Source organism: Eulemur rufifrons, chromosome 9 (genome assembly GCF_041146395.1).
Source record: "Eulemur rufifrons isolate Redbay chromosome 9, OSU_ERuf_1, whole genome shotgun sequence".
NCBI classification, from domain to species: Eukaryota; Metazoa; Chordata; class Mammalia; order Primates; family Lemuridae; genus Eulemur; species Eulemur rufifrons.
The window spans coordinates 42,934,770-42,960,950 of record NC_090991.1 but is presented as its reverse complement, the minus strand read 5'-3'; the positions used below and the strand labels follow the sequence as shown (position 1 = coordinate 42,960,950).

General features: G+C 47.6%; 2 protein-coding genes and 1 non-coding gene across 5 annotated transcripts in view; 2 read left to right on the top strand and 1 right to left on the bottom strand.

Moving 5' to 3' along the window:
- Positions 1-390: 390 nt before the first annotated feature.
- CYB561 (cytochrome b561) lies at positions 391-3,183 on the top strand. Its single transcript, XM_069481598.1, has 5 exons — positions 391-598; positions 1,662-1,760; positions 2,027-2,130; positions 2,564-2,721; positions 2,970-3,183. Exons 1-5 carry the CDS (start codon positions 394-396, stop codon positions 3,160-3,162), a joined length of 759 nt encoding a protein of 252 aa, XP_069337699.1. The 5' UTR covers positions 391-393; the 3' UTR covers positions 3,163-3,183.
- A 332-nt stretch (positions 3,184-3,515) lies between these two features.
- LOC138392663 (U4 spliceosomal RNA) lies at positions 3,516-3,652 on the top strand. Its single transcript, XR_011234953.1, has one exon. It is a non-coding gene; the product is annotated as a U4 spliceosomal RNA (small nuclear RNA).
- Positions 3,653-13,709: 10,057 nt separating this feature from the next.
- TANC2 (tetratricopeptide repeat, ankyrin repeat and coiled-coil containing 2) overlaps positions 13,710-26,181 on the bottom strand; it is a 262,133-nt gene continuing 249,661 nt past the window's right edge. For 2 of the 3 annotated variants that reach the window (XM_069481593.1, XM_069481594.1), the window contains 7 exons: positions 24,170-24,345; positions 23,723-23,855; positions 23,142-23,171; positions 22,213-22,304; positions 20,151-20,297; positions 17,292-17,392; positions 13,710-15,684 (listed from right to left, as the gene is read on the bottom strand). In XM_069481593.1, coding sequence (XP_069337694.1) covers positions 13,710-15,684; positions 17,292-17,392; positions 20,151-20,297; positions 22,213-22,304; positions 23,142-23,171; positions 23,723-23,855; positions 24,170-24,345 — 2,654 coding nt within the window. The remainder of the gene's footprint in view (positions 15,685-17,291; positions 17,393-20,150; positions 20,298-22,212; positions 22,305-23,141; positions 23,172-23,722; positions 23,856-24,169; positions 24,346-26,181) is intronic. The other variant, XM_069481597.1, reaches the window with a different exon arrangement.

Sequence of the window (26,181 nt, the reverse complement as noted above, 5' to 3'; positions counted from 1 at the left end):
CCCCGCTTCTCACCCCGGGTGTAACTTATGATGCATCTGGAGAAAAGACCTGGCCAACCCTGTACCTTCAAGGAATTTGTTCCCTTCTCTGTAACTTACCCGTCAACCCCACCTGAGAAAACCCAGGGCCTCATGAACCAGAAAATAACGCACAGGCCCTGGGCCTTCTGGTGCTCACGGAAACTGGAGTATCGTTCTCACACCCGCATTGCATGGGAGCGCCTGGTGTCATGTCCCCAGGTCACATCTGTCCCTGTGGGGAGGCTGGGGCGAGCACTGCTGTGGCACAGCACAGGGAGAGTGGCAGGGTGGCACTGGGAGCCCAGGGTGCGTCCTCCGGAGGTTGCGGCCACTCACCTGAGCTCTGCTCTTTCCTGCAGCGGCTGCCTCAGCATGGAGAGCGGCGGCGGTGCGGCGTCCACACCTGGAGCGCTGCCTTACTACGTGGCCTTCTCCCAGCTGCTGGGCCTGACCGTGGTGGCCATGACTGGCGCTTGGCTCGGCCTGTACCGGGGCGGCATCGCCTGGGAGAGCGCCCTGCAGTTCAACGTGCACCCGCTGTGCATGGTCATAGGCCTGGTCTTCCTACAGGGAGACGGTGAGTCCGAGGGCTGCCCCTCTGTGCCCGGCCTGCGGGTGTTCCTGAGAAAGGCAGTTTGCAGGGTTCCTGTCACCCATATGGTCTCGAGAAGTTAGACAAATCTAAGATTCTAGAAAAGACAGAAGGAAGCTGGCTTAGGGCCTGGGGAAACAGGATCCAAATCTGGGCCCTGAGGCAGGTGGTGGCAACCCCTCTCCAGCCCGTCCCCGCACTTTCCTCTCCTGTTCCGACAAGGAGAGTGCCAGGGCCGGGGTGAAAGTGGGGGAAATCAGCACGTATGTGAGCACGTGCGTGTTGTTGCCCTTGGACTTGGCAGAGCTAGCACGCCTCCCTCTGCGGCAGGAGCGAGGGGCACTTGGCCTCCAGGGGCCTCCAGGCCAGGAATCCAGGAAGCTGCACCTGAACCTGGTTGACCCACTCTTCCTAGGCTGGTCCTGGTGACAGCCACCCCCTCAGCAGCAGAACCCGAGAGGCCTTCCCCACGCAGCCTGGTCCTGCCACAGCAGGACACGGGATTAGGTTGGGATCGCAAGGTCCTACTTGCTGAACCTAGTGACATAGAGACGATGTGATCAGGCTCCAACACTGGGTGGTCTGAGGAGCAACAGAGCTGCAAGGTGAACTCAGAAGCTGGTTGTGTCCTCGGGGTGACTGCACGATGAACCCCAGACAGCCTGGAACTCACAGGGTGCCTGCCAGGAAGGTGGGGTGGGGTGGTATCTGCAGGGCCGGGCAGTTCCTTTAGGTGGGGACTGAGGGCAGAGGCCCTGCCTTTGCTGCCTGTCCTGGGGCAGGGGTGGTTGCACAGCCCCCGACCTGGCCTCTCTGGGTGTGCCTAGTGGAGGGGTTGGACAGGGCCGGGGAGCATGTCCGGCACACACAGCCCGATGTGCCCTCTGCAAAGGCCGGGGGGCCCTGCTTTCTCCTCCAGCGCCGGAGGGGGGATGCCTGGACACGCCAGGCCCAGACGCCCCTCCGGCCAAGCGTGCCTGCCCGCTGTTCAGCAGGAAGGCCTCAAGCACAGGCCAACGCACTGACAGTCCCTTTTTACCCCCCCAAGCCCTGCTGGTTTACCGCGTCTTCAGGAACGAGGCCAAACGCACAACCAAGGTGCTGCACGGGGTGCTGCACGTCTTTGCCTTCATCATCGCGCTGGTTGGTGAGTTCCTGCCTTCCCTCTCCCCCACCTGCTGCTTCGGGCTTGGGAAGTGGCTGCTTGGCATGCTCTGTCCCCTTCTCCAGAGCTGCTCTGGTTCCATTCCCACCCACCACACCCCACCAACATCCCAGACAGGGACACTGGGTGCTGGCAGCCTTTGAGCTGGGCCTAAGGCACAAAAGTCCCCCCTAGCAGGTTCCCTCTGGTCATCTCACCCCTCCCTCTTCCATGTCCAACTCCGCCCTCACGGACCGTCTCCGGTGCAGGCTTGGTGGCAGTGTTCGACTACCACAAGAAGAAGGGCTACCCTGACCTCTACAGCCTGCACAGCTGGTGTGGGATCCTCGTCTTTGTCCTTTACTTTGTGCAGGTGAGTCCTGCCAGCACCACAGGTCCCAGGGCCACTGGCAAGGGAGGGACGGGGCGGGAAGGAGAGTGGGGCTAAAACAGTGATAGAGGGGCCCATTTCCCAGGGTGTGTGCCTGGAGATGAGAGTTGGGTTGGTACAGTTGGATGCTGCTGTGGCTGCAAAGTTACGGTTTCACTGGTGAGGGTGTCCTGGTCCCAGGGGCCCTTCTGGCTGACTTAGCCCTCCAAGGATACGCGTAAGACGCTCTGAGCCGCGGCCTCAAGCGTCCCTCGTGGGTGCTTGTGCTTCTCCCACCGCTGCTCCGTAGGGGGAGGAAGCAAACGGGCGAAGGGGTCTGCAGAGCTCGCGTGGGAGCAGCCTGCCCTGAACGTCCTCTCGCCGGGCGGGCTGATGGCTGGCTCAGTTGCCGGAACTGCCTCTGCTTTTCTTCCAGTGGATTGTGGGCTTCAGCTTCTTCCTGTTCCCTGGAGCCTCCTTTTCTCTGCGGAGTCGCTACCGCCCGCAGCATGTCTTCTTTGGCGCCGCCATCTTCCTCCTTTCCGTGGGCACCGCCCTGCTGGGCCTGAAGGAGGCGCTGCTGTTCAAACTCGGGTGAGTGTCGTGCGACGTCAGATGGCGGGCCCCGGCCCGCGCGGATTGGCCCTGCCCTCCGCTTCCCTGGTCGTTTGCTTGCTGAGCTGGCTTTCTGTGGACTCAGACAAGCCATGGTTGTTCTGGCTGGGAGGGGGACAGAGGGCCGGTGTTGGGATTCCCGCAGCATCTGTAAGGCCCAGGATCCAAAGGGCATTTGGCCCAGCTCACCCCGTGGGTGGCTTCTCCCTTCCATCCTGCCCCTGCAGGGCCGACTACAGCAAGTTCGAGCCTGAGGGTGTCTTGGCCAACATGCTGGGCTTGCTGCTGGTCTGCTTCGGCGGGGTCGTGCTCTACATCCTGACTCCCGCCGAGTGGAAGCGGCCTTCCCAGGCTGAGGAACAGGCTCTCTCCATGGACTTCAAGACGCTGACGGAGGGGGACAGCCCCAGCTCCCAGTGACGGCCTGCTCCAGTCCCGAGGAGGGGCCTGGCGGTGGGGGCCCCCTCGGTTCTGTGGGGGCTCTGAAGGTGTCTGTTTGCCCACCCCCTGCTGAGGCTGGCCGTCCTTGTCCTCAGGATTGGTGGCCACCGGGGAGGGGCGCAGGCAGGGTGGGTGGGGAGTGCGGTGCAACTGCGTCTGTTTTAGTGATTTCCGGCTAGGGCTTGTCCTCTGCTTTCCCTTTGTCGCTGCTGCTGTGGACAGTCCCGCGGGTCGTGTGTAGGTCCTGCGTCCCTGTTGTCCCTCCGATGCAGAAGGCTTTGGGTGTCAGTCCTGGTCACAGCAGCACAGACCCCGGTGAAGGCGTTGGAGACGGCCCTGCGCAGCGGCGGCATCGTAGCCAATGAGGTTTATCCGAGGCGCGATCATTGCTAATTGAAAACTCCGGTGCCCCGCAACGGCGACGGGCAGTACAGTTGGCACTGGCAGTTTTTGACGGTCCCTATGGGGACTGAATAAAAAAAAAAAAAAAAAGAAGAACAATAATAAAGGGAGTTGGTGAGTGGCCCCACCCTCAGGCAGCAGAGGCCTGAGGCCAGGCCAGGAAAGCTGCGGGGCCTCAGGGCCAGGCTGGCAGAGCGGAGGCTGCCGCTCTGTGCACCGCTGGATTCAGGCTGGGCGTCCTAGCTGAGTGACACGTGGTACAGATGGGCCCCGTCCTTGGCAGCAGAGCAAGTGATACTATGTGTAAAGTATGTTGGTTCAGAGCAAGGTTCCCCAGGAGAGGGGAGGGACCGGCCCCTGGGAAGCACTGGAGATGTGGCTTTGGCCGGCTGCAGCCTTTAACCGCCCCTCCCCGCCCCCAGCCCCAGGACAGCCCTGCTCGGGGAGGGGAGAGCGGCCGGTGACTCAGACGCACTTCCCCTTGGCAGATGACGGCAGCCTGAACAGGAGGGTGCTCTGGACGGTGGGGGGTCTTGCATCTCCCTCCTGCAGGGGCCCTGCTGCCCCACTTCTCAGCCTGGTGTCCTCTCCAAGCTGCCTCGGGCACTGCTCAGGCTGGGAGGTGGAGGGCACAAACCTTTTTATTATTTTTTAAATGAGAAGCTGCCACTGCTGCCTCCTTTTGATAGAGCCACAGGGAGCCCCTCCTGCTGGCGCTGTCTGCTTCTGTTCCCGAGCACAAGTCTCCTCTCTCACCTGGGGCCCCTCCGTGCAGGAAGTCAGGACTGATGGTGTATGCCAACTCCATGAAGTGTGTTGTTAGCTGAGTCACTGTGACTTCAGTTTAGAAATAATGTGATTAGAGCATTGATTGATCTTGTGCTTCTTAGATTTGGCAAATGCTTTCTCCTTGTTTTCCAGGCTTTGAAGAGCATGACACAGTTTGAGACAGACACAGTTTACTTAAGTGAAGAAATTAATAAATTTCCAAACCTGAGTACTGTTCTTTTAATGGTTGCCTTTGTCTTACCTAAATGCTGCCTTAGGGAAACGGGCTAGTCTCCTTTAATGCTCAGATTTCTAATAATTGGCTTTTGCCATGGGTCCTATCTTGGCGATGATGGCAATGTCACTTCTGGGAGCAGGTGGCTGTGGTCTTGTCCCTTCCCCAGCAGGGGCTGCCCAGGCACCTCCCCCCAGCCCTTCCCACTTCCTCCCAGCTTGCCTGGATGATGGTGTTCACCTCCCATTTAGATTGTACACTCTTTGAGGGTAGGGGCGCTATCAACTCTTTAATCACCTGGCGCATACTTGTATAGTCAAATGTTTACATGTGGGAAAACTCCACCTTAGACAAACTACCAAAGTACCATTGTGTATCTCTCTTGCCAGAGTGCATAGAGAAATGGAACATTAGTTTCGCAATGAAAGTTTGTAAACTGGTCTGTTTGCCAAAGTGTATTGCTAAGAAGCCAAAGAAGGCCCCCAAAAGCAGATCTGTGGTGGTTTATTTTATTTTGCTTGTGGCTAATCTTCTGTGAAGTGCAATGTACTGTTGGTGCAACAGATGATTCAATAAATGTCTACAGCAGACCTCGCGCCTGCTGTCTTTATTTACCATGGCAATAAAGGGAGCCAGAGCTATTAGTCAGAGACTGAAGTTAGTTCTACTAGGGTTGAAAGAAATTAAATCTCCCCCGGCTGGGCACAGAAGGTAAAGTGATTAATGGTATTTATCATGGCACAGGGGCTGAAATGGGCCAGTGGCTGTCCAGTCTCTGGAGCTAGTGGAGGCAGCTCTTCCAGTGTGGTCGGATAAACCCTTTGCTCAGGCCAGAGAAAATGGTCCGAAGGGTGGAGCTGCAGGAGATTGATAAGGGCCTCGGCAAGAAGTTTCCTCCAGTATTCAGTTGACCGTTTTTCCTTTTTAAATGTCCTTTTGGTCCTTAAGAAGAGCAAAGCCTTTGGAATAAGCTGAGATTCCACTTCAGATCCGTTGCTATGGCTCAGGCAGGAGTGTTTGGGTGGGATCTCACTGTGCACTGTAAGCACCGTGTGCCTTGTCACTTAAAGCTACTTAAAAACTCACCAGAGCTCACTACTTAAAGGAATCCTACAGCAAATCCTCTCATAAGGCAGCAAGAATACTTGCATTTGTTTAAACTGTCTGTGTTGTGGCTGGTTTCTAATGTGCAGGAGCCAGAGTTGAGCGGTCTTTCCTTAGTGCATCTGTAGAGTCTTCCAAGGCTGGTGAGTGGACCTTCATTTGCTTAAAAACAGGCAAAGCGCTTGGCTTGGTACATGTCACAAGCTGACTCCCCAGTCAAGAGCAGGGCTCGCTGTAAGTGTGAGGGCCAGAGAGATCTTGCTGCTAACGCGCCATCTCGCTGCTGGGATTTGGGGCTAGCCTCTGATGCACGGGTCTCCGTGTTTATGAATATTCCAATGGTCCCAGACACTGGAGGATGATGCGGCCCTCTCCAGAGGGCTACTTCTTCCCCTCCTCCTCTTTGAATCTCAACTTAGATGACAGCAGGAACTTCACCTTCTTACTGGGACTGGAACCCTGAGAGGGCCCAAAGCTATTCCTCTTGACTGTGGCGTACCATTATTTCTCCCAAGGAGCACAAAGCAGCATCTCCCAAGTTCTCCTTGACCCAGCGCCTTTTGGGGTCATTCCAACGTTTCCTTTTCTTAGATTCCCTCTTCAGAGAAAGGAGGCAGCATGGAAGACAGTGCAAAGCTTTCAGGGCAGATTCAGAGTCTCACCTTTGCCTCTGTGTCCTGGAGCAACTTAACCTCTCAGGATCTGCTTCCATATCTGTTTTGGAGACAGCAACGCCGTCTGTCAGAGGTTTGTGTGGGGAGTACATTAGGGGACATGTGCAAAGTCTCTACCATGGTGTCTGGGACATGGGCATCTCAAGAGAATGACCCATGGGGATGGACTCTGAGCATTTCTCCTCTATGAGGGACGTCCCCTTTTATCATAGGACTTCCGATATGATACCATTATCATCAATTCCCTCTCATTCCTGGGAATGGAATGACTCAGTTGCCAAGCTCCTCCAAGCTCCCCCGACTTCTGTTCTGAAAGATGAACGAGGATGACACTCCAGTCCCACAGTCGGGTTCTGCCTATCCATGCCCAGCCCCCTGCGAGGGAGTCTGGTCTGCCATATGCATACGGGCACCGCATCTACCTAAGTTACCAAAAGGCGCCTATTTGGGAATGAAAATAACAAGGGGAAGAAAGTCTGATTCAGTACTTCTGAGAATCTACAAGGACTTTTGCTGAGTTCGCTGTTTGCTTTCTACTCTGAGTGGCTTTTAATTCAGGTTCAGGGAAAATTCTAAGAATTAGTTTTCTATGAATCACTACCTTTCTCCTTTCTTCCAATGCCCCAAACATCCTTAAAAAGCTGGGGTTTGCCAACCATTTATCCATTTTTCATTTTTAATGAAATAACTGGAGCAGCCTAGGAATGGTTTCCAGATCTGGCAGGTGGTGTCCTTCCAGAGTCCTCTCTTCTCTTTGAAGGCAATTGTGACATCCAGGCTGGGATGACTATGCATGGTCTGGAGTTTTCCTGCTACCCCAGGCTTTGGTTGTTTTGGGAAATGGATGTGCTAAACAAACACAGCAGGAATGTTTATTTAGTACAAATCTGATGTCTAGAGGAAGCAGTCTACTTCCTTGCTTGTCCCTGAAGTAGACAGAGGTAGCAGTTAGGCAGAAAGGTTCCAGGGCTCAGTTCTTTTCTTTCTTTTTTTTTTTCCCCAAAGGTATTGAGTCTCCAGCTCTTTTCAGGAAATCTGCAATCTCCCCCTTCACAATGCAACTGCCCAGCTCTCTATATGGTGAGGACTGGAAGTCAGGATTTCTGAAGAAGAAAAAATAAAGCCACTGGAAGCAGTGGGCCTCCGGCTTTGACTAAGCCTTTGGAGCTACAGTGAGGGCTGTCCTCCCCACAACCTGGGACATGTGGTCTCTAAACCACTCAAACTGGCAGCCCACTTCAGCCTTGGACTTTTGTAAGGTGGCTGGATTGGGGGTGTAGCTTCAGCTATCAAAATGAAATGAGAAGAGCTCTGTGCTCCCTTGGTATAGCTGGAGAAAAACCTCTTCCACTGAAGAAAAAGCCTCTTTTTCTCAACAAATGCAGCAAGCCTTTGCTGATAGGTCCTTAGAACTGCATCGTTTCTTGTCTATAGCTATCTCAAGGGCCTGCTGCAGTGTCGGACGCCAAGGAAGTGCTCAATAACTTGACTGAGTAAGTGCACGAAGGGGTGACTCCGAATGTTCCACAGTGGACCAACCAAATCACCGGGAATTTGGCCTTAGCCAAAAACCTGTCAAATTCTTCCTGGGGTGGGGGGAGGCATCCTCACATTGTATGGGTGAGCTTAAGGGCCAGCTCCCTGGAGAAAGATTGTAATAGAAGGAGAAAAGCACCACAACGCCATGTTTTTCCAAGTGTTAGCCATTTATAAATAAGTACATTTGCTTTCATACATACAGTTCATTGTACAGATGACGATCTGTATACATGGGGCAGGAAAATGCATTCGTTTGAACTTTTCACATCTATCTCACACAGCTCACATGTACAGACAATAAAACTGCTCAAGCAAGTACAGCAAAGGAAAATGTCTTTCCTTATACACAGGGGGCGAGATGCCTCTGTTGGGTGTGGGACATCCCCACTGCACGAGTTCACAACTGTGTGGTGTTCAATATATCAGGATAGAGAACAAACATGCATTGGATAATATACTGTACAGAGAAAGTCCTTTACATCTGAATTATAGAAAACCTAAAGGAAAACTAAGTGCATTAAAGCTTTTTCCAGCAAGTGTCTTGAAAGGACAGCAAAGAGGAGGAAGAATCAAAATCATATTAGTACAAATCACTCTTTAATTGTAGACTGTACATATCTGTACTAATTAAAATCATCTTGGATTTGGAGGAGACAGAACAGAGACAGAGACGCTGTGCTAGATGGAAAGGAGGCCATGCCTGAGAATGGCACCTGCCCTGAGCCCGACAAGGAACTGGCCCCACTCAGCAGGAATCAGCCAAAGGGAAAACAAAACAAAACAGGGTAGGAAGTGTAACTTACAGGATTTCCAAAATAACCTGTGAGTGAAGTGGAGATCTAGAGCCAGCATCTCTAACTCTTCTTCTTCTTTTTTTTTTTTTTCCAGTAAATTGGTACACAATAAGGCAGGTACATTCAAGTACTGAATTTTCCCAAATTAACTCTTGTCTGGTCCTGGGAACCAAAGGGAATAAGCTGAGGCCCCCTAACCAGATTTTCTGGCTAGTGATTAGAAAAAAAAAAATTCAGCCAGCAAGTGCTACAAAAACAAAGCAGCTAGGGCACTTCCTTTCCACAGAGTAGGTCTATCTGAAAAGATGAGAGCGACACTGGCCTGCATCTACATGCATCCAGCTACAGCCTGGCAGGTCAGCTTAGTGTGGGTATCACGGAGTCAGCAGGAAGAAATGAGATGATGTGGGTGAGGAAACATGAAAGTAACACTTGATTTTTGGTGTCCAATTACGCGTTCATTTGGTACTGACTTCCAAAGCTCTGACTGGCCATCATTCGGCCACTAGCATCTCAGGGTGGCTCAGCTGCTGTGAGGCATTGGACACCGAAATGAAGGTTACCAACACTTCAGCCCTTGAGTGGTCTGTAATTTATAAAAGGAGTTGATGAAGACCCAGTGATTATTCAAGTAGCTCTGCACAGTGGCTCCACCAGCCCCATTGTGCTTGTGTCCAGGCCCCCAGCCAGCCACCTTTTCTTGGGAGCAGCCAGAGCTGAGTTCAAGGCATTGCATGGTGAAGGTTTCCATGACACGTCTTTGTAGGTAGCTCTTACCCCTAAGCCCTTTGTTCATTGTTAGTCATGGTAGATGGTCGGTCTGGAATTCCTAGAGGAAAAGGAGAAAAAGCCACACCTCCCAATGAGCATGCAACAGGACAGCTCAGCCCTCGGTGTGGAAGCATCAGCAGGCTGCCTTTGCAGGTTGGCTTCTTGAGAAGCAGGCAGCCCAGGGACAGACAGGCAGGGTGGATGAGGCTGCTGGGCACTGGGAGCATCGATAGGAGACTGGGCACAGGGATGGGCACATTCTGCCCCCTGGGGGAGCCTGTTCCATTTTGTGGCAAAAATTCAGTAAGCAACTGGTTTTGTCCAAGGCATTTCTGCAGTAGAAAAATAACTATCTTTGAATCGAACCACCCAACTGAGACACCTCTAGAGTAATAGAAGTTGGAGGCTGAGAGGAACTGAGAGGAAGGAGGCTTGTGGGAAGGAAGGGGCTCTCTACATACCCATCCATCCACCAGAGCAAGGGAGTTCTAGTCAACCTTCTCCCAGCCTCTGCCTGGCCTCAGGTCCAAGGCATGTAGTGTTCAAAGAGTTTGTCTTGCCATGTGGAACGGATGCATGAAGACCCCTTCCAGGCCTTTGTTCCCTTCTTCCTGAACCTCTGAGCCTGCGTGCTGCCCTAGGAGCGGCTGCCATTCTTTGCTACAAGACAAGCGTGGTGCAGAGCCACAGTGACACCTAGTGGTCAAGTACGGTGAAGCACAGGTGACGTCCACATATCCCACCGTGTATAACTAAAATCTAAGGAAAAATACTTACGGATATTAAATTAGATACTGATTTTAAATTTTTCTATTGGGTACATCTCTGGAATATAAAAATACCAATATTTAGAGAGGGGATCATAAACTACTATACAATATAAGGACTGAGAATACCTTTCTCTAAGCTGTTCTGTTTACAATAATTTAGGAAAAGTGTTTAATAATCCAGGCTTAACTAAATTAGTAAAATTGTTTATCTGGACAACGACCTGGGGTACTGTACATGATTTAATTAATGGAATTTTCCTGAGCCATCAAGTTTAAGTTAAACACATCTAAAAAGAGGGGCACATGGGAGAGGAACAAGAATGGTCTGTGCTCTATTAACTTGGGACTTTAATAGTGCACATCTGCAACCCGGACAAGATACAACAGCAGATACAAAATGGTCTCCATTTTGTCCATGCCAAATTCTCATGTTACACAGGTTTTCCCTTTACTTTGTAAATAAACATTAATTTTTAATTGTTAATTGTGTGCCTTACTGATCCAGTAAATAAAGTAACCATGTCTCAGGAGTCCCTAAGAAAATTGCTGGAAAAGCACTTTAAAATCACTGCAAATATTTTTTTGTATTAAAAAATTCTTAATCTTTTTGATGCTTATATACAACAGTTATTTCTTGTGCTATAAATGTTGTGATCCACTGCTTGATGTCTTTCTTTTCCTTGTTTTATCTTGAAAAATACACTAAAAGACAAGAGCGGTTCTATTTTCTAATGAAGACATTACTCACACTTAAATATCCAGTATTTATCAGTTACAAATTCAAACAGTAAAGTGCACCCATTTATAGACATGATGTGATAGAAACTCATTAGTGCAAGAATTTTGGGCAAACGGAACATACAATTCGGTGAGAAACTTATAAGCTGAAGTTTGTCACCTCTGTCCTCCATTTCAGGGTGATGTGAACTGGGTGAGCGGAACCTACTTCATATGAGAAACTTCCCCTCACCGTAAGCCAGACATCGACTCAGCAAGTGTTTGCTGCTGGGGAAGGGGCATCTCAAAATACAGTACTAAGATCAGCCCATGGCAGTGAAGTAGCAAACAGGGCACAGGCAGTCTGCTCATAAGGAAAAACTTTGTCTCCTGCTCCAATAAGCTTCGGTTGGCATCTTCTAGTCAAAAACAACTGGCACCCAGTAGTGATATTCACTCCCTTTTACAATGGCAAAAAAAAAAAAAAAAAAAATCCATTTTGACTGTTGACATTTTAGGTGTTTGCCCAATATGTTATGGACCCTAAATCTCCTGTTTGTCCTGGAGAACCCAGAGACCCTGGGGAGAAGTGGCATCAGTGGCGGATTTGTATAGCTGCAGGACCTGCTCACCCGCCTGGTCACGTTGAGTGCAGGTGGCATGTGTGGCATTCCAAATAAGCAGGGGCACTTTTCTAATAGACACTGAGGAATTCTTTGAAATGTAGCAGCTCCTCAGTGACAGGTGGTTAAAAAGGACTAAGATGCAAAGAGACCAACAGGGCTGAGACCTGGCCAAAAAGGGAGCTGAGAGGCTGCTGGGCTCCCCACTGTAGGCTGATGCTACAGCTATAGATTTCATCTTCTTGGGAGCGTGTGCATGTGCCTGCCCTGGTCAGGATGAGGCAGTCCTTAAGCATCAGACAGAGTGGAAAGAGATTGGGTCTTGAGTTAGCCCAGCTGTTTGCTTCCAGCACAGAGAGAAAAGTCTTAGCCTGTTCTAGGCTTGAGGGTGGGGCTGGGGTGGGGGGCCGGGGTCCATCTATTTGGCAAAATCTAAATTAGTAAAGAAATGTTTCTGATCTCAGCTTCATGTTCTCTTCAGAGGACATTTACTATTACGAATGGGTCTGGTCACAGCTGGATTTTATTCAGGAAATTGCCCTTCCTGTAGCCCTTTACTAACAAGAGGGGAATGATTCCTAATAACAGAGAACTAATGCTCTTTTGTTTAGTTGGTGGGGTTGTTTAATTTTAACAGCTGATGAACAGCCAGTCCCAGGCCTGTGCTAAGGGTGTGGTTTCAATGTTCTTGTCCATTTAATAGTGGCCTCAGTCCCTCAAAAGTCAGGTTAGCAAATGACCATGAGACCTAGATGTGTAGACAGTGCCCAGATCAGAAACCTGTGGTCTATCTTGTGCCCCTCCCATGGCTAGAAAACAGGGTGGAAAGGGGTCTTTCTTCACCCTGAAACACTTTTTGCTGTGTCTAATTTTAAAATATTCCATACCCCAACTATTCCTAGAAAAAGAAAAGAAACAATTCCTGTAATAATAGATAATGAAATTATAGATCTCGAAATGGAATTAGACAACTGGCATGGAATGCAATGGCCCTGGGTGCAAACTCTAGGGATCAGTCTTATAGTCCCAAGAGAATCTAATTTGCTTCTGAAAGAACCAATTTCTTTACTATGCCATCTGGGTTTAAAAAAAGAAAGGCCAGAACAAAATCTGGCTCTAGGTGAAGATCCAACTAACAGGATTATTGTACAGATCAACTCTTCAGGAAGAGTTTGCTTTTTATGGAATATTATGCTCAGTGATGTATCAGGATCTAAAAAGCATACTTCTCCAAGACAGCTTTTCTACAACTTTTCATTGAGAATCCAAAATAATCTTTCTTTTTCTCTCTCTCTTTCTGTATATTTATTCCCTCCCCCACTTGTGGAAAATCAGTAGCTTTTAGTAGTTGTTAGCTAAAAACCTAGAGAATAACTCTCAGTGAATTCTTTTAAAATATCTATAATTCTCATCTAATTTCCTTGGCTGACTGAAATATTTAAAGGGCTAGTTGTTTTTTAAATGTTCCTAAAATGCTTTTTGGAAAATCAATGTAGTGATTTTAATTATATTGTTTGTTTTCCAATTTAGCATACTTATTTCTTTTCTCTTCCTCCTTGGTCCTTTTACCCCATGGGAAGACCAGCAGGAATCCTAATGAACATTCTGGACCTGACTGCAGGGAGCTGGCAGTATGGGGTTGGGCTCATGGTACAAGAATGCACCAGGGCTGCCTATGCAGATGACACTGGCTAAGAAGGCAAAGGGGCATCACACTCTTTCTAAAGTTCCTAGAAGAAAACGAACAAGAACATCCTATTTTTTTTTTAAAAAAAGGAAAAAGACATTTACACAACAAGAACATCAGTGAAAGCGATTGTCTCCTGGAAAAAGCTGACCAGTGTGTCTGATCTCCCTGGGTTAAAGCACATGGCAAAAATCTCCTCGTTGGCATCTGAAGAGAGGGAGAGAGCATGTGGCTGGGGCACAGACGAGAGAAACTGAAGTCCTGGCTCCCTGGAGGCCAGCTTCCCAGTCGGCTGCATGCAAGAATTTCAGCATGTGGGCTGCCACCTCTGAACACCACAGAAACTACATGAGAAATTAAGCCAGAGAACTACCTCCAATATGGAAACCAAGCCTGAAAATGTGCAGTGAAAACATATGGGTCTCACTCCAACAAACGTCTTTTAAACATTGGACTCCACAAATGGTCTCTTTGGTTTGATAGGGGATGTCTGCCCTTGTCGAGAGTCTCGGGACAACTGCCGGTACAGGTTGTCCTGGTACGCCTGAGCCACAGGTAGGGTCCGAGCCACCTTTACATCGGGATAGGAGGAGGCCTGGCTGACTCTCTCCAAGAGGTCTCCACGAGACCCGTTAGCCAGCATCCCATGGGGGCTGTAATAATCGTCCTCCAGCAAATGGCCATTCTGGGCATTGTTGGTTTTGTTATAAAAGGCAATGTTGCTGATGGATGACGGTGGACTGAAGGACTCAGGCTGAGGCAGGTTGCCTGGAGATGTGGGACTGAGAACGGTATCCACTGATGACACTGCCCAGGTCCGATTCTGCTGGTGAAGGTGGGGGTACTGCTGAGTCCGGGCTGTTTTATCTATGATCCCCATGAATGGTGTGGTCCTGGATCGGGTGGGCTCACTGGGGTAACCTCCTTGAGTGGGAGATACTGGTGACAGCTCATCACATGACCTATCGTATGCCGGTTTCAGTGGGATCTCCATTTGTTGAATCGAGGAAGATGGCCGGAAGGAAGGAGCAAGGTTGGAAGTGGATGAGATACTATTGCTAGACGGAGAGAAGCGAAGGCCTACACTCTGGGAGTGCAGCAGTGGCCTGGGAGTTGGTGGGTGGGGTTTGATTTCACTAGGGTTGACACTGATAGGTCTCCTGATTAAATGTGAGACATCAGGGGAACCTAGTTGGCTGGAGGACCGCTCCAGATCTAGTTTTGAATGACAGACTGGGTAATAGGACGCTGACTGGCTGCGCCCAATCTGTGGCGTCTGGCTGTATCTCATTCCACCTCGATATGCTGAGGAAGGTCGCTGTGGAAGATCTTCTTTGGTCAACCCTCCATGCTGACAGATGGCCCCTGCACTCAGGCTGGCTTGGACATGCTGCACTGGTCTCCCATCCCCTACAATTCCCCCAATTGACCCTTGATAAACCAAACGGCTCTGACTTACTCCTATGTCTCCTTGTGAAGACTGGTATTTACCAGCCATTGAATGGGCAACCTGGCCGTAGGCTCCTGTGGGGATTACAGTGCTTGAATGAACTGCTGAGCTGGGCTGGTTACTTCTCACGATCTGGGCCTTGGCAGGCTGTAGCCTGAGCCCCTGCTGGGGAACTGCCACAGGGAGCTGAGGCATCTGGTAGGGCCGCTGGGCCATTTTGGATAACGGAGATTTCGGTCTGCCAGGAAGCTGACTGACATTTGTTTCTTGCTGATAGCGTACAGGTGAACCAGACTGGGATCTATAGACACTCATGCTTTCAGCTGGAGGGCTGGCCCGATACTGAGGGCCTCTACGGAGAGGGGACGGAGGAGGGCTTGGGTATTCTTTGCCCTGCCCTCCCACGGGAGGGGGGCTAAAACGGTAAGATCCACTCTGATGAGCTGGGGAAGTATGTGGTGGACTAGGCCTGTAATGAGAGTTCTGATGAGTTGGAGAAAGAGCAGGTGAGGTGGACTGGTAGCTCTGCCTAGTGGGTGAACCTACAGAACTACTGGAGCGGAAGTCAAAAACCTGATGAGAGCCAAGAGGTGAGCCAGAGATGTAGGCCGAGTCCCGATGGGCTGGAGAGGAGGGTGGGCTCTGGATTATTGGGAGCCCTTGACTGGGCCGAGCCTCTGTCTGGAGGCCGATGGAAACATTTTCAACATCCTGTTCCAGGTACTCCTCCTCCAATATATCCTGTACAGAGTATATATCTTCATGCTGCGGTTCAGGTTCCGTTTCTTCTGGGAGCTCCGGCTGAGGCTGCTGCTGCGGCTGTTGTGGCAGCTGTGGTGGCTGCTGCTGCTGCTGCTGCATCTGTCTACACTCTTCCTCCACTCTCATCAGAAGCCTCTGGATCTCACGGTTGTTTGGACATAGCTTGATGGCCTCGTTCAGGTCCTCTAAGGCTGCTGCAAACTGTCTGCTTAACAAAATGTAAACACAGGAAGTGTAGTTATTCTGAATCAACGGGAATCACCAAGAATTGAGAACATGGTCACTATTTCAGAGAACTGTGGTGGCATCTGTGGGAGTCTGGGGTGTTTTGGTTTAGTTTGATTTGTAAGGAAGGAAACAAGTAAGCTGTCATTCTAGAAGAGTCCACGATGATTCCCTAGCCCATTCAGCCTCCATCTTCCTTCTGGCCTGTCTGGGATGAGTGGAAAAATGTCCCCATTGTGTCAGTCCAGCCAGGCCCATCAGGAAGATTCTCTCAGTGCCCAAACGCACACCAGGCAGTATGAGGGTTGGGTGGGGTTGTCATTTACAGGGTCACTGTCAAGTAGCTTAGGAACAAAATAGTGACTACAATATTTAAGAATCTTGCTGATGCAGCAGAAAATTTTCTTTATATTCTCAATATTTTGGCTCCGAATTTCAGGCCTGTTCTATCCTAGGCAAGAACCTGTCCTCTGCCCTTTCTACCCTTCACCCCACAGCGCTGCTGTGTCTCCACCCACTCTGGCAAAGTGGGGCGGGTTACTAGGCAGCACAGGTCTGGAGCTGAGCTGACCCCAGGGAGATTCGGATTCACAAATGAAGAAATGAACTGTCAGAGATATTCCCATCTTCTCTATTAATATTGCCTGAAAAGGGGAAATTGGCTTTGGGGGAAAGGACCAAACCAGAAGGAAAGAAAATTTGATAGTCGAGCTTCTGTAAAACCTTTGATACCCCAGCTAGTTAAGAGTAATATCACGGCCACCATCGTCACTAGTTTCCACCTGGGTTTGATTTTTAGGACATACCTCCCTTGGTCACAGCAATAAACCCAAAGCAGTTCTTTTCCATGCAGTCTGGGAGAAGGTAGGATGCTGGGCAGGAGGCATCAAGGACACTGAGAAGTTATCCAAAGATCACTGATGGCAGATTCTAGGTCCTTCTGGAGGCTTTCCTGCCCAGTGGCCAAACTGCAGCAGACGGGCATGAGGAGTGGGGGAATGGTGTTTCTCGTGGGCCCTCTCAAACCTGGCAGCAAGGACCTCCTGACTCCGTGTGTGTGTGTGCACGTGGTGTGGTGATGGTTTAGGTGAGAAGGAGGTTTGATGCTACCAGACTTGAGGAGAGCCCCAGAAGGAGGCCTAAAAAATCCAGGGATTCCCCAAATACTTGTAAGAAAAGAAAGAGGCCTGTGAAGTCAGTGACACATCCTACTTTTCCCTCTAAAAGGGTTGGCAGGATGTTTTGTTTAAGTGACCTCTTCTTTAAGTCACTGTTGTCTCTTTATGCTATCTCCTTTGGGGGTTGAAAAGTGATTGAGATAGGGCAGAGGATCCTTAGAAGAAGATGACATTCTCTAATGAAAAAGTATTTTTCTCCCAAAGTAAAATGTTCTTGGTCTCCATAGCCCAGAGGATTTGCTGATCTTTGGCTGAGCACTGTGCTATTGGAGCCATCCCCAAAGCCTGGCCTTAGGAGTCCTCCAGGACAGAGACATATTCCGGTACATATGCCCCAGGGTGGCCTACATTGCCTTGGCCAAATTGTCAAAGAGACCGCTTGCCTTTCACCCTCTCTCTCTCTCCTCACCTGCTGCTGCGTTTTGCCCTTGCTCTTGCATAGTAAGCTTCATAAGATTTCGGTTTCAGCTCCAGGGCCTTAGTAGCAAATTCCTCCGCCATTCCAAAATCCTGTCATTATAATAGGTGTGCAAATGAGTCATTGAAGAGATATGAAGAATAGACAACTTGGGAATAAAACAAATTATTTGTACATTTCTTTGACACTTATGGATGGAACACCTGGGACCCTGGACATGCCTGACATGGCCCTGGCCATGTGGCTCACAGACTGAAAGTTCCTTCTGCCTCTGTCCTGTGTGGCCCTGTAACTGCTCACTGGACTTTATCTGCCCAGAGTATTAAAATACTTTTAATTCGCCCTCTTTCTGCCTTTCTAATAAAGTTCTTTTCAGCCCAGAAGCCAAATGCTGACCCTTTACCATGAAGCTCCTGAAGTTGGAAACCTGAACTCGTTACGCATGTGTGAGGCAAATGCACACACAGACACCTCACGTGGACCCCTGTCCTGCCCCCGCAACCTCCTACTGCACCCACTAGACCTTGGCTTTCTAAGGGACAAGTAAGTGTCCTGTGACATCCAGGAGGACGGCATCTGAGTAAAGGAGAACTGCACTGTCTGGAGACTAGACGGAACAGCGATGTCGGACAGACCTGGGTTCAAGTCTCTGGTCTGCTTCATCCCCCCGCGGAATGTGTCGTGTAGTTTCTCATCCATGCCTACTTCAGAGGGAGAACTAAGCATAAGGCCTTTAAAAGTACCACACAGTTCCTAGCACACAGGAGGTGCTCAATAAATTGTAGTTTCTTATTTCACAGTGGTTTCTCTGGCCTGTTTCTTCTCTTAACTGATTCTTTACTTAGGAAATATTTAAAATAATAAAAAAAAAAAAAAAAATCAAAGCAGGAGAAGACCCCGGCTGTGACTTGAGTTCATGCTATCACTGGGGACTCCCTGGAGGAACGTGGTCTCAGAGCTGTTGTCCGCATTCCGAGAACCCCTGGGAACGGGATGATGCTGACAAGGCAGAGTCCATGGTTTTTAAGATCCCCTCAAATGTTAAGCTAAAAGGAAAAGTTTTTCCCTTCTTCTAATGTCAAAGCCATAGTACGGCAGGGTGGCCTCTAGTTACACTCATGATTCCTAAGGCAGAAAACAAGGCCTTAGGCAGAAAAAGGCCCTGGGGCATAGGTAAAAATTTAGAAAAAAAATTAATGGGAAATTTTCTAGCAAAGAAGACAGATTTCTGGTGCTTAGCACAGTGTTGGTCTATGGGAGGTGATTATTAACTGTTTCTGAACAAATGTGGAGTTACTCTGTTTTCAACCTTACCCTTTACTTTTTTCTTTTGGGACAGTAATTATTTTTAAGAAGTAGATTATTTGTTAAGGAAAAAAGAGGTCAGCAGGTTGGTGGTTACTTCTGAGCTTTGCCTCATTCTCGCTGGCTGGTGCCATGGGAGACCCTTGGTTCTGTTTCTTCTGTTTTGCAGGAGAAACTACAGGCATAAGAACCTCACTGCCTTTCCTCGAGACTGTCCCCTCTTCCCTCCCCAATGGAATCTCTTCCATGTCCCTATTCTCCCCAGAGCCTGGGGCAACTCTGCCTGTTAGGGCCATGACTGTGTCCTCTGAGACAGCCAAGTTTATCCCAGGGCTCTTTTTTTTTGGAAACAGTCTTGCTCTAATGCCTGGGCTAGAGTACAGGGACATCATATAGCTCACTGTAACTTCAAACTCCTGGGCTCAAGCAATTGTCCCACCTCAGCATCCTGAGTAGCTGGGACTACAGGTGCATGCCACCACACCCAGCTTTTTTTTTTTTTTTTTTTTCCTGTAGGGATGGGGTCTCCTATGTTGTTCAGGCTGGTCTCAAACTCCTGGCCTCAAGTAATCCTCCCACCTTGGCCTCCCAAAGTGCTGAGATTACAGGTGTGAGTCACCATGCCTGGCCTTGAGGCTCTCTTCATTGTTAGGTTTTGGAGCCTGAAATAGATGCTGTAAAGGTCATATATACAAATCATCTCTCTGGAATTGACAGCAGGTGCCTTGCCACTGAGGGTTAAATCTTGCTGTGTACAGCTGAGCTCTTTACTGATCAACATTCCTGTTTGGCTTGGATTATTTCTAACTCCTCAGGAACTGTGAGACCTCAGGCTGGTGGATGTCAGAGATTCCTGACACGATCTTGCTATTCCCAGGATCTGAGAGAGGTTTCTTGGCTTGGGAGTGTCTGCATGTCAAGGGAGCATTGGCTGAGGACGTCCAAGACTGTATCTGCAAGGCAGCCGAGAAGGACCAAGGACTACTAGGGAGAAAATAAAGGGCCAGAAAGTTCTAAGATTCCCTCTAGGACAAGGAGGGACACGGCATGCTGGAATAAAAAGATGAAGAAAGAAGTGAGAAGTTCAAGGATAGCCTTAGAAATTAAACCTTGAAGTCCATGGTCCTGACCCCTCTTTCCAGCCTTTCCTTAAAAGACAAGGGAATATACTAGGAAGGAAGGAAATGACCAAAATTCATATCTAATTGCTGCTAGAATTCTAGTGACCTCTGCTCTCACATTTTCCCAAAGACCAGAAAATTAACTTGGGGGTACAGGGGTGGAGATGATAGTATTATAATCACCTTCAGTGGGAATTATGAAAATTCAGAAAGCTACAAAGTACTCACAGCATTAATTTTTTTACAGTGAGATATAGATTATACTTAGATTTGATTTCTTTCAAATTGCAAATGTCAGTGCTCTGTGAAGGACAACCAAGTTCCAAATGGGGCAGAGAAGGACTTCAGGGGCCTGGTAAAAACTAGTGACATGGACGATCAACTTCCAGGACTGCAGAAAGAAGTCGGGATGAGAGGGACTTACGTTCATTTTCCTGCGACATCGAGAGAGGTTGAGGAGGAGAGACACTTTTAGTTCCCGGAAGGTTTTCAAGTCCTCACCAAACCCTTCTCTAGGGAACTTCTTCAGAGCGTACTGGTAGCGCTGGGCAGCTTCCTTTACTTTACCTTTCTAATGGGAGTACAAGATGGCAAAACACACCGTTGGTCTGCTGAGCAGATGAGGAAGTTTGGTCCCTACTCCCTTCCTCCTCTCAGCAGTTGTTACTAAGGGTTAACCCTCCCACACACCAGCCTGGGGAGTATGTCTGGCCCTGATGGTCAGAACAGAAGAGTCTAGTCTTTTCTATAAGAAATTCACCTTGTAGGAAAGGTAAGACTGAAGGGAATACCCAAGATAGAAGCCAGAGAAACAAAGCCTTGGCAAGTGGAAGGCCTTGGACCCCAGCTTTTCAACTGGTTCCCAAAGGGGCTGACCTTGCAAGTTCATTATTCTTGAACTGATCTCGCTGGGACATGTATAATTTCCTAGTCCCAAGCACTCAACAGTTATTACTTCTTAATTTCTGGCTTATCTGGAGAACTCTTTTCTTGTCTGAAGCTCCACCTTGCCAACCCTCTAGAAGAAGTCATCCTCTTCCTTGCAAAGGGTGTGGGAGCTAAAAGTCCAGCTGTTGCTTTTCTAATCTCAGGGCATAAAATAAACCAATCAGTTTTCCCTGTTTTTGGAAAAGGCATGAAGTAGGGTGGCAGTAGAGAAATAAAGCTTAGAATTTTGTCATTCCATCTGACTTTGTAGGAGGGATTTTCCAGGATGAAGTAAATCTATGATCAACTTAGGGATCTGATCACAGTGGCCTTGAACTTTTCTTACATTTTGTATGTGAAAATCTATAAGCTGAGCCCAGAAAGATCCAAGGGGCATCTCTCAGCCCCTTACCTTATATTTATCTACCCTATTCTTTCTGTTGCAACTCCACAGAGATCCCAAGCTTTTATTTTTCCATTAGCACCTTTCACTAAGGAGAGATTTGGAGTCTTCCAAGGTAGACTTCTAGGGGGAACAATAATAGCTCTGCCTATTTTCCTTAGGAGATAGGACTCCTTGCCTTAGGATACCACAAGTTATTCTATATCCCGGACTTAGATTTGTGAGAGCAATACCATTCTGAAGTCCATCAATATGATATCTAAAGTCATGAGGACCTCCTTTGAACACACATGAAATCAAGATTGGGCCAGGGTTCAAGCTTCCTGAAAGCCCGAGAGTCCTAGATTACCACGACTCTCACTCAAAAGGTACTTAGAAGATAGAACTCTGCTTCCAGGAACTGGTATACTCCTGACGCAAGGGGGAACAATATGCTTCACAGTCATTTCCTTATCCTTTATGCCTAAGGATATGTCAGTGTTGCATGCTGCCAAAAACTGGGTTGGATTTGTATTCACCTTCAGGAGAAGATAATCCAGCTAATCTTAACACAAAGACATGACTTTGACATGGAATATTCTTAAGAAACTGTAGGAGTTTGTGTTAGGGTATGGAGCTTTTAGCTTGAATTGTGGGTACAAAAAGACTCTACACTTTTTTTTTTGTTGTCATTCAGTGAATAACTTCAAACAAATCTTCCAATTGCTACTTGTCTTGGTTTCTTTATCTTATTCAAGGGTGCTAATATTATTACTATAGACTTTTAAATTTATGTTTATATTAAATATGAAAGCTAAGATCAATAGACTGGAAATAGATATACTACATAATTTTATTTTCACTTGTCCTATGAGTTTCCAGATCCTACTTAGCAGATTCCATGTAAAATCTATGTAACCACTTGTTCATGGCCAGGTCAAACTAGGGCTTTCCGCCGATCAGCCGATCAACACATCAGGAATGTGTTGGCTACCACTGCTCTCTTTTTGGTAAGGCAAATACCCAGGATCCTCAACTTATCAACCATCGCTGAGGAATGGCATTCTCCCTTTGACTTTAGAACAAATGATGGGACTTGTGAAGACTTTGGAAGACTGTACATGTAGAAAACAGTCAGTGGCTGTTCTGAGGAAACTTTGTTTCTCCCTCCCCTCACCTTATAAAACATGTCCCCCTCTTCCATCAGCTTGCTCAACAGGATGATCATGATGTCTGGTTTGGAGGTGGCCATCGCCCATGTGGCTGGACCTGTAGTGTACAGGATGCATGATGGGTAAAAAACTCATACAATGTAAGGGTGGTAGGAAGCTAGGTGAAAAAAACACCCTGGGGGAATTTCTGCTGAGAGAACAACTTGCTCCACAATAATTACCTCATCTTTTAGACTTGGGAGTATTTTAGTGACTCCCACTGCCAAGGAGCTGCGTTGGATTTGTATTCACCTTAAAATAAGAATATCTGAACTATCTGAGCCTGCACTACTGGAGGGCAGCAAAGCCTATGTGTTGCATGGGGGCAGGCAATGGCTTAGTCTGAAATTATTTTAAATAAGGAAATTGGAAGAAAGGGTTTAAACATTAAACATCAACCACAGGATTTGAAAAATCCAAAAAGGGTAATTTATTTTGGATCTGGGACTCAAAACCCTCAGATGTTTAGTCTCTTAATATTAAAATATGTACTTTGCAGAAGGGAAACCATTAACAACTCTAAAGGCTCCCTTAAATTATAAATACCAAACAGGACTCCCTGGGATTCGCTTTGAATCAGGAGCGTAGTTTGAATGTCAAACAGACATGAAACAAACCAACATTATTGAGGATGACTTCACCCACAAAAAGAAAGGAAAGGTTAAATTGATTAGTTTACAGATGCCTGAATTATTTACCAACTAGGCTTTTCAGGGTTAGTTATCAAAAGTTCAAGTTATTCTCTACAACAGTCATTAAAAAAAATCTTCTTTTAAGGTGAAGTAAATTAAAAGATTAGAGGTGTAGGGAACTCATGCAGGCTAAACCAAAGAGGAGAAGGCAAAGCTGACCAAGCCATCAGACCACGCCTGATGCTGACAGCGGTGAAATATACCTCGTGGGCGACTCGGTAACGTCTGACAACCTTCAAAGAAAGGAGAAAACAAAAAGTTGTAGGAAAGGAAAAAAAAATGGATGAAGGTGAAAAAAAAAAAAAGAAGGAAAAAGCAGCAGTGAGAGGCAGGCAACAAAAAAGCCAGCATATCAGCCAACCCTTGTCTACAGGTCTGTGGGATGGGGGAGCAGCTGGGGCAATGTAGCAGGGACTCGAGAGTCTGAAGCACATACAGAGCAAGGGAAAGCAAAGGCTCACAGCAGTGCAGAGATCCAGGATGCTTACAGGGTGGGGCTGGTGTAGAGGCGGCACTGAGATGTGCCGAAGGCCAGAGCAGCCTCCTGGCTAAGACTACGAGGGGCATGGCGGAAAACCACATGATTCTGGATACAGGGTACTGTAGACCATGGCTCAGCTGGTGCTTTCTCTGGGCCAAGAGCCTCTCCGTTCACTTGGACAATAATTGGGCCAGGGCAGAGGGGGAGCTATATACACTCATACCAAATACCCAGGGCAGCCAGACCACTGGACCAGTCTGGCCCCTGGGCACAGATGGCCAACACCTTCTTCCTTTCTCCTACCTATCTTGGCTCCTTTCTTCAGAAGAGTGACAACAACAGAAGTGTTCCGGCACCCCACTGCCCTATCCAAAGGGCGCATTCCGCTGTAGTCAACATGCTCGATCATGGCCCCATGATCTACCAGGAACTGGACCTAGGACAAGGATCAAGCAGAGCAGTTACCACAGGTGTAATGGCTCACACTGCTGCACTGAGGGCTCTAGCTTCTGCCTGCCCCTTTTCAACTGCTGGTCTGAACCAGGCTATGTAGCCATGGTATTTCAGGCTTTAGCTATATTCTTGGTTTTTAATCGCATTTTGAATATTACTGCCCTCTAGCAAGTATAGGTCTGAGAACTTTATATCAGGAATCATCAAAACATTACTCTACCTTCGACCCCAGATAATATTATGGATGGAGAACAGTCTCCATCCCTACTCTCCTGCGGCTTGTTTAAAGGCACTTACCACCTCGGCATCACCGTAGAAAGCTGCCAGGTCCAGTGGGGTGCGGCCATTCTTGTCAGCATGGTCTGTGGCAGCTCCATTATCCACCAGAGAACGTACTACTGAGAGATGGCCCTTCAGACAAGCCCAGCTGAGGGCTGTTAACCCTTCTTTGTCCATAAGAGCAATGGAGGCACCTACAAAAGCAAGTGATAACACAGGACTTAGGAAACATGAAAATTCATAGCAGGAGTGAAAGCCAGTACGGAAGGTATACACTTTGCCAAAGAACACCTTTTGTTTCTGGACTATTTCTATTTTAAGATTGATCCTGGTATGTCAGTTATATCTCAATAAAACTGTGAAAAAACTGATCCTATAAGCTGGCAATGAAACAGAGTCTGGGGGTTGTACTGGGTATTCAAGGTCTTCCACAATTTATTACCAATTACTCTCTATCCTGAAATTTCATTACTCTCCTGTGAGAATTCTCTCCTTTGGCCAAATGGATATGCTTACTGCCCCTAGAATTGCCTATAAATATTCCTGCGTCCTCACTTTTGCTTATGTTGCTCCATGTGTGGAATAGCTTTTCTTTCCACATAACTTGCCTCCCTTCTACCCATTCTGTAGCAACTATCTCAATCCTTCTGCCTCCAAGAAGCTTCTCCCAAGTCACTGTTACCTCATCTTAAATCTGCTTAACACATGTCACTTTATTCTGTTATTTATAAACAGTGAATTATCAGTGAATGTTTTCTGAACTGAATAGAAATCTTCCATTATAATAGTGTTAACTCCTTGAGAGAGCTCAGGACATGTTTATCACTGATGATAGTATCAGGCCACTTTCTCCCTCCCTAGAAATGGACATACGGGAGGACACTGAGCCTAGGCCACAAAAGAAATTCAGAGTTTGATCTAATAAAGCTGAACTCACAGAAATACAGAATAAAATGGTGGTTTACCAGAGGCTGGGGGATGGGGAGATGCGGGAGATGTTGGTCAAAAACACAAAATTCACTTAGGAGAAATAAGAGATCTGTTGTACATCACCATGACTATCTATAGTTAATAACAATATATTGTATACTTGAAAATTTCTAAGAGAGTAGATTTGTGTATTTCTACTACAAGAAAAGATAAGTATATGAGGTAATGTATATGTTAAATAGCTTGATTTAGCCATTCCACAATGAGTGTGTGTGGTCAAAGCATCCCTAACCTGAAAATCTGAAATGATCCAAAATTTTTTGAGTGCTGACATGACACTCAAAAGAAATGCTCATTGGAGCGTTTCAGATTTTAAATTTTTGTTTTAGAAATGTCCAACTGGTAAGTATAATGCAAATATCAAAAAATCAAAATATCTGAAATCTGAAATACTTCTGGTCCCAAGCATTTTGGATAAGGGATACTCAACCTATATTGAAATATCATGGTGTAGACCATAAATACAGTCCTGTGCTGCATATAAGGATGTTTTGGTCAATGATGGGCTACATGTATGATGGTGGTCCTAGAAGATTATAATACTGTAGTTTTAGTGTAGCTTTTCTATGTTTAGATACACAAATCCTACCATTGTGTTATAATTGCCTATAGTATTCAGTACTGTACATGCTCTCCAGGTTTGTAGCCTAGGAGCAACAGGCTACACCATATAGCCTAGGTGTGTAGTAGGCTATACCATCCAGGTTTAAGTACATTCTATGATGTTTGCACAACAATGAAATAGCCTAGCAATGCATTTCTTAGAACGTATCCTAAGCAATGTATGACTGTATAAACAATACTTGTCAATTAAAAAGTAATAATTTTTAAAAACAGAAATTCAGAGTTTACTTAAACTATTCAGTCTTCTTCAATAACCCCAAGCCCACCCTTTTATATTCTGCATTTGTTTCCCTTCAACATTTCTATTTTCATCTGTAAGGATCAAGCATACTTGACAGGCTGTTTTGTAATCAGTCTAAAATTCAATGTATGTTTGGTTCTTAAGGCCTAGACTGCTATTCAATGGTGAGGAGCCC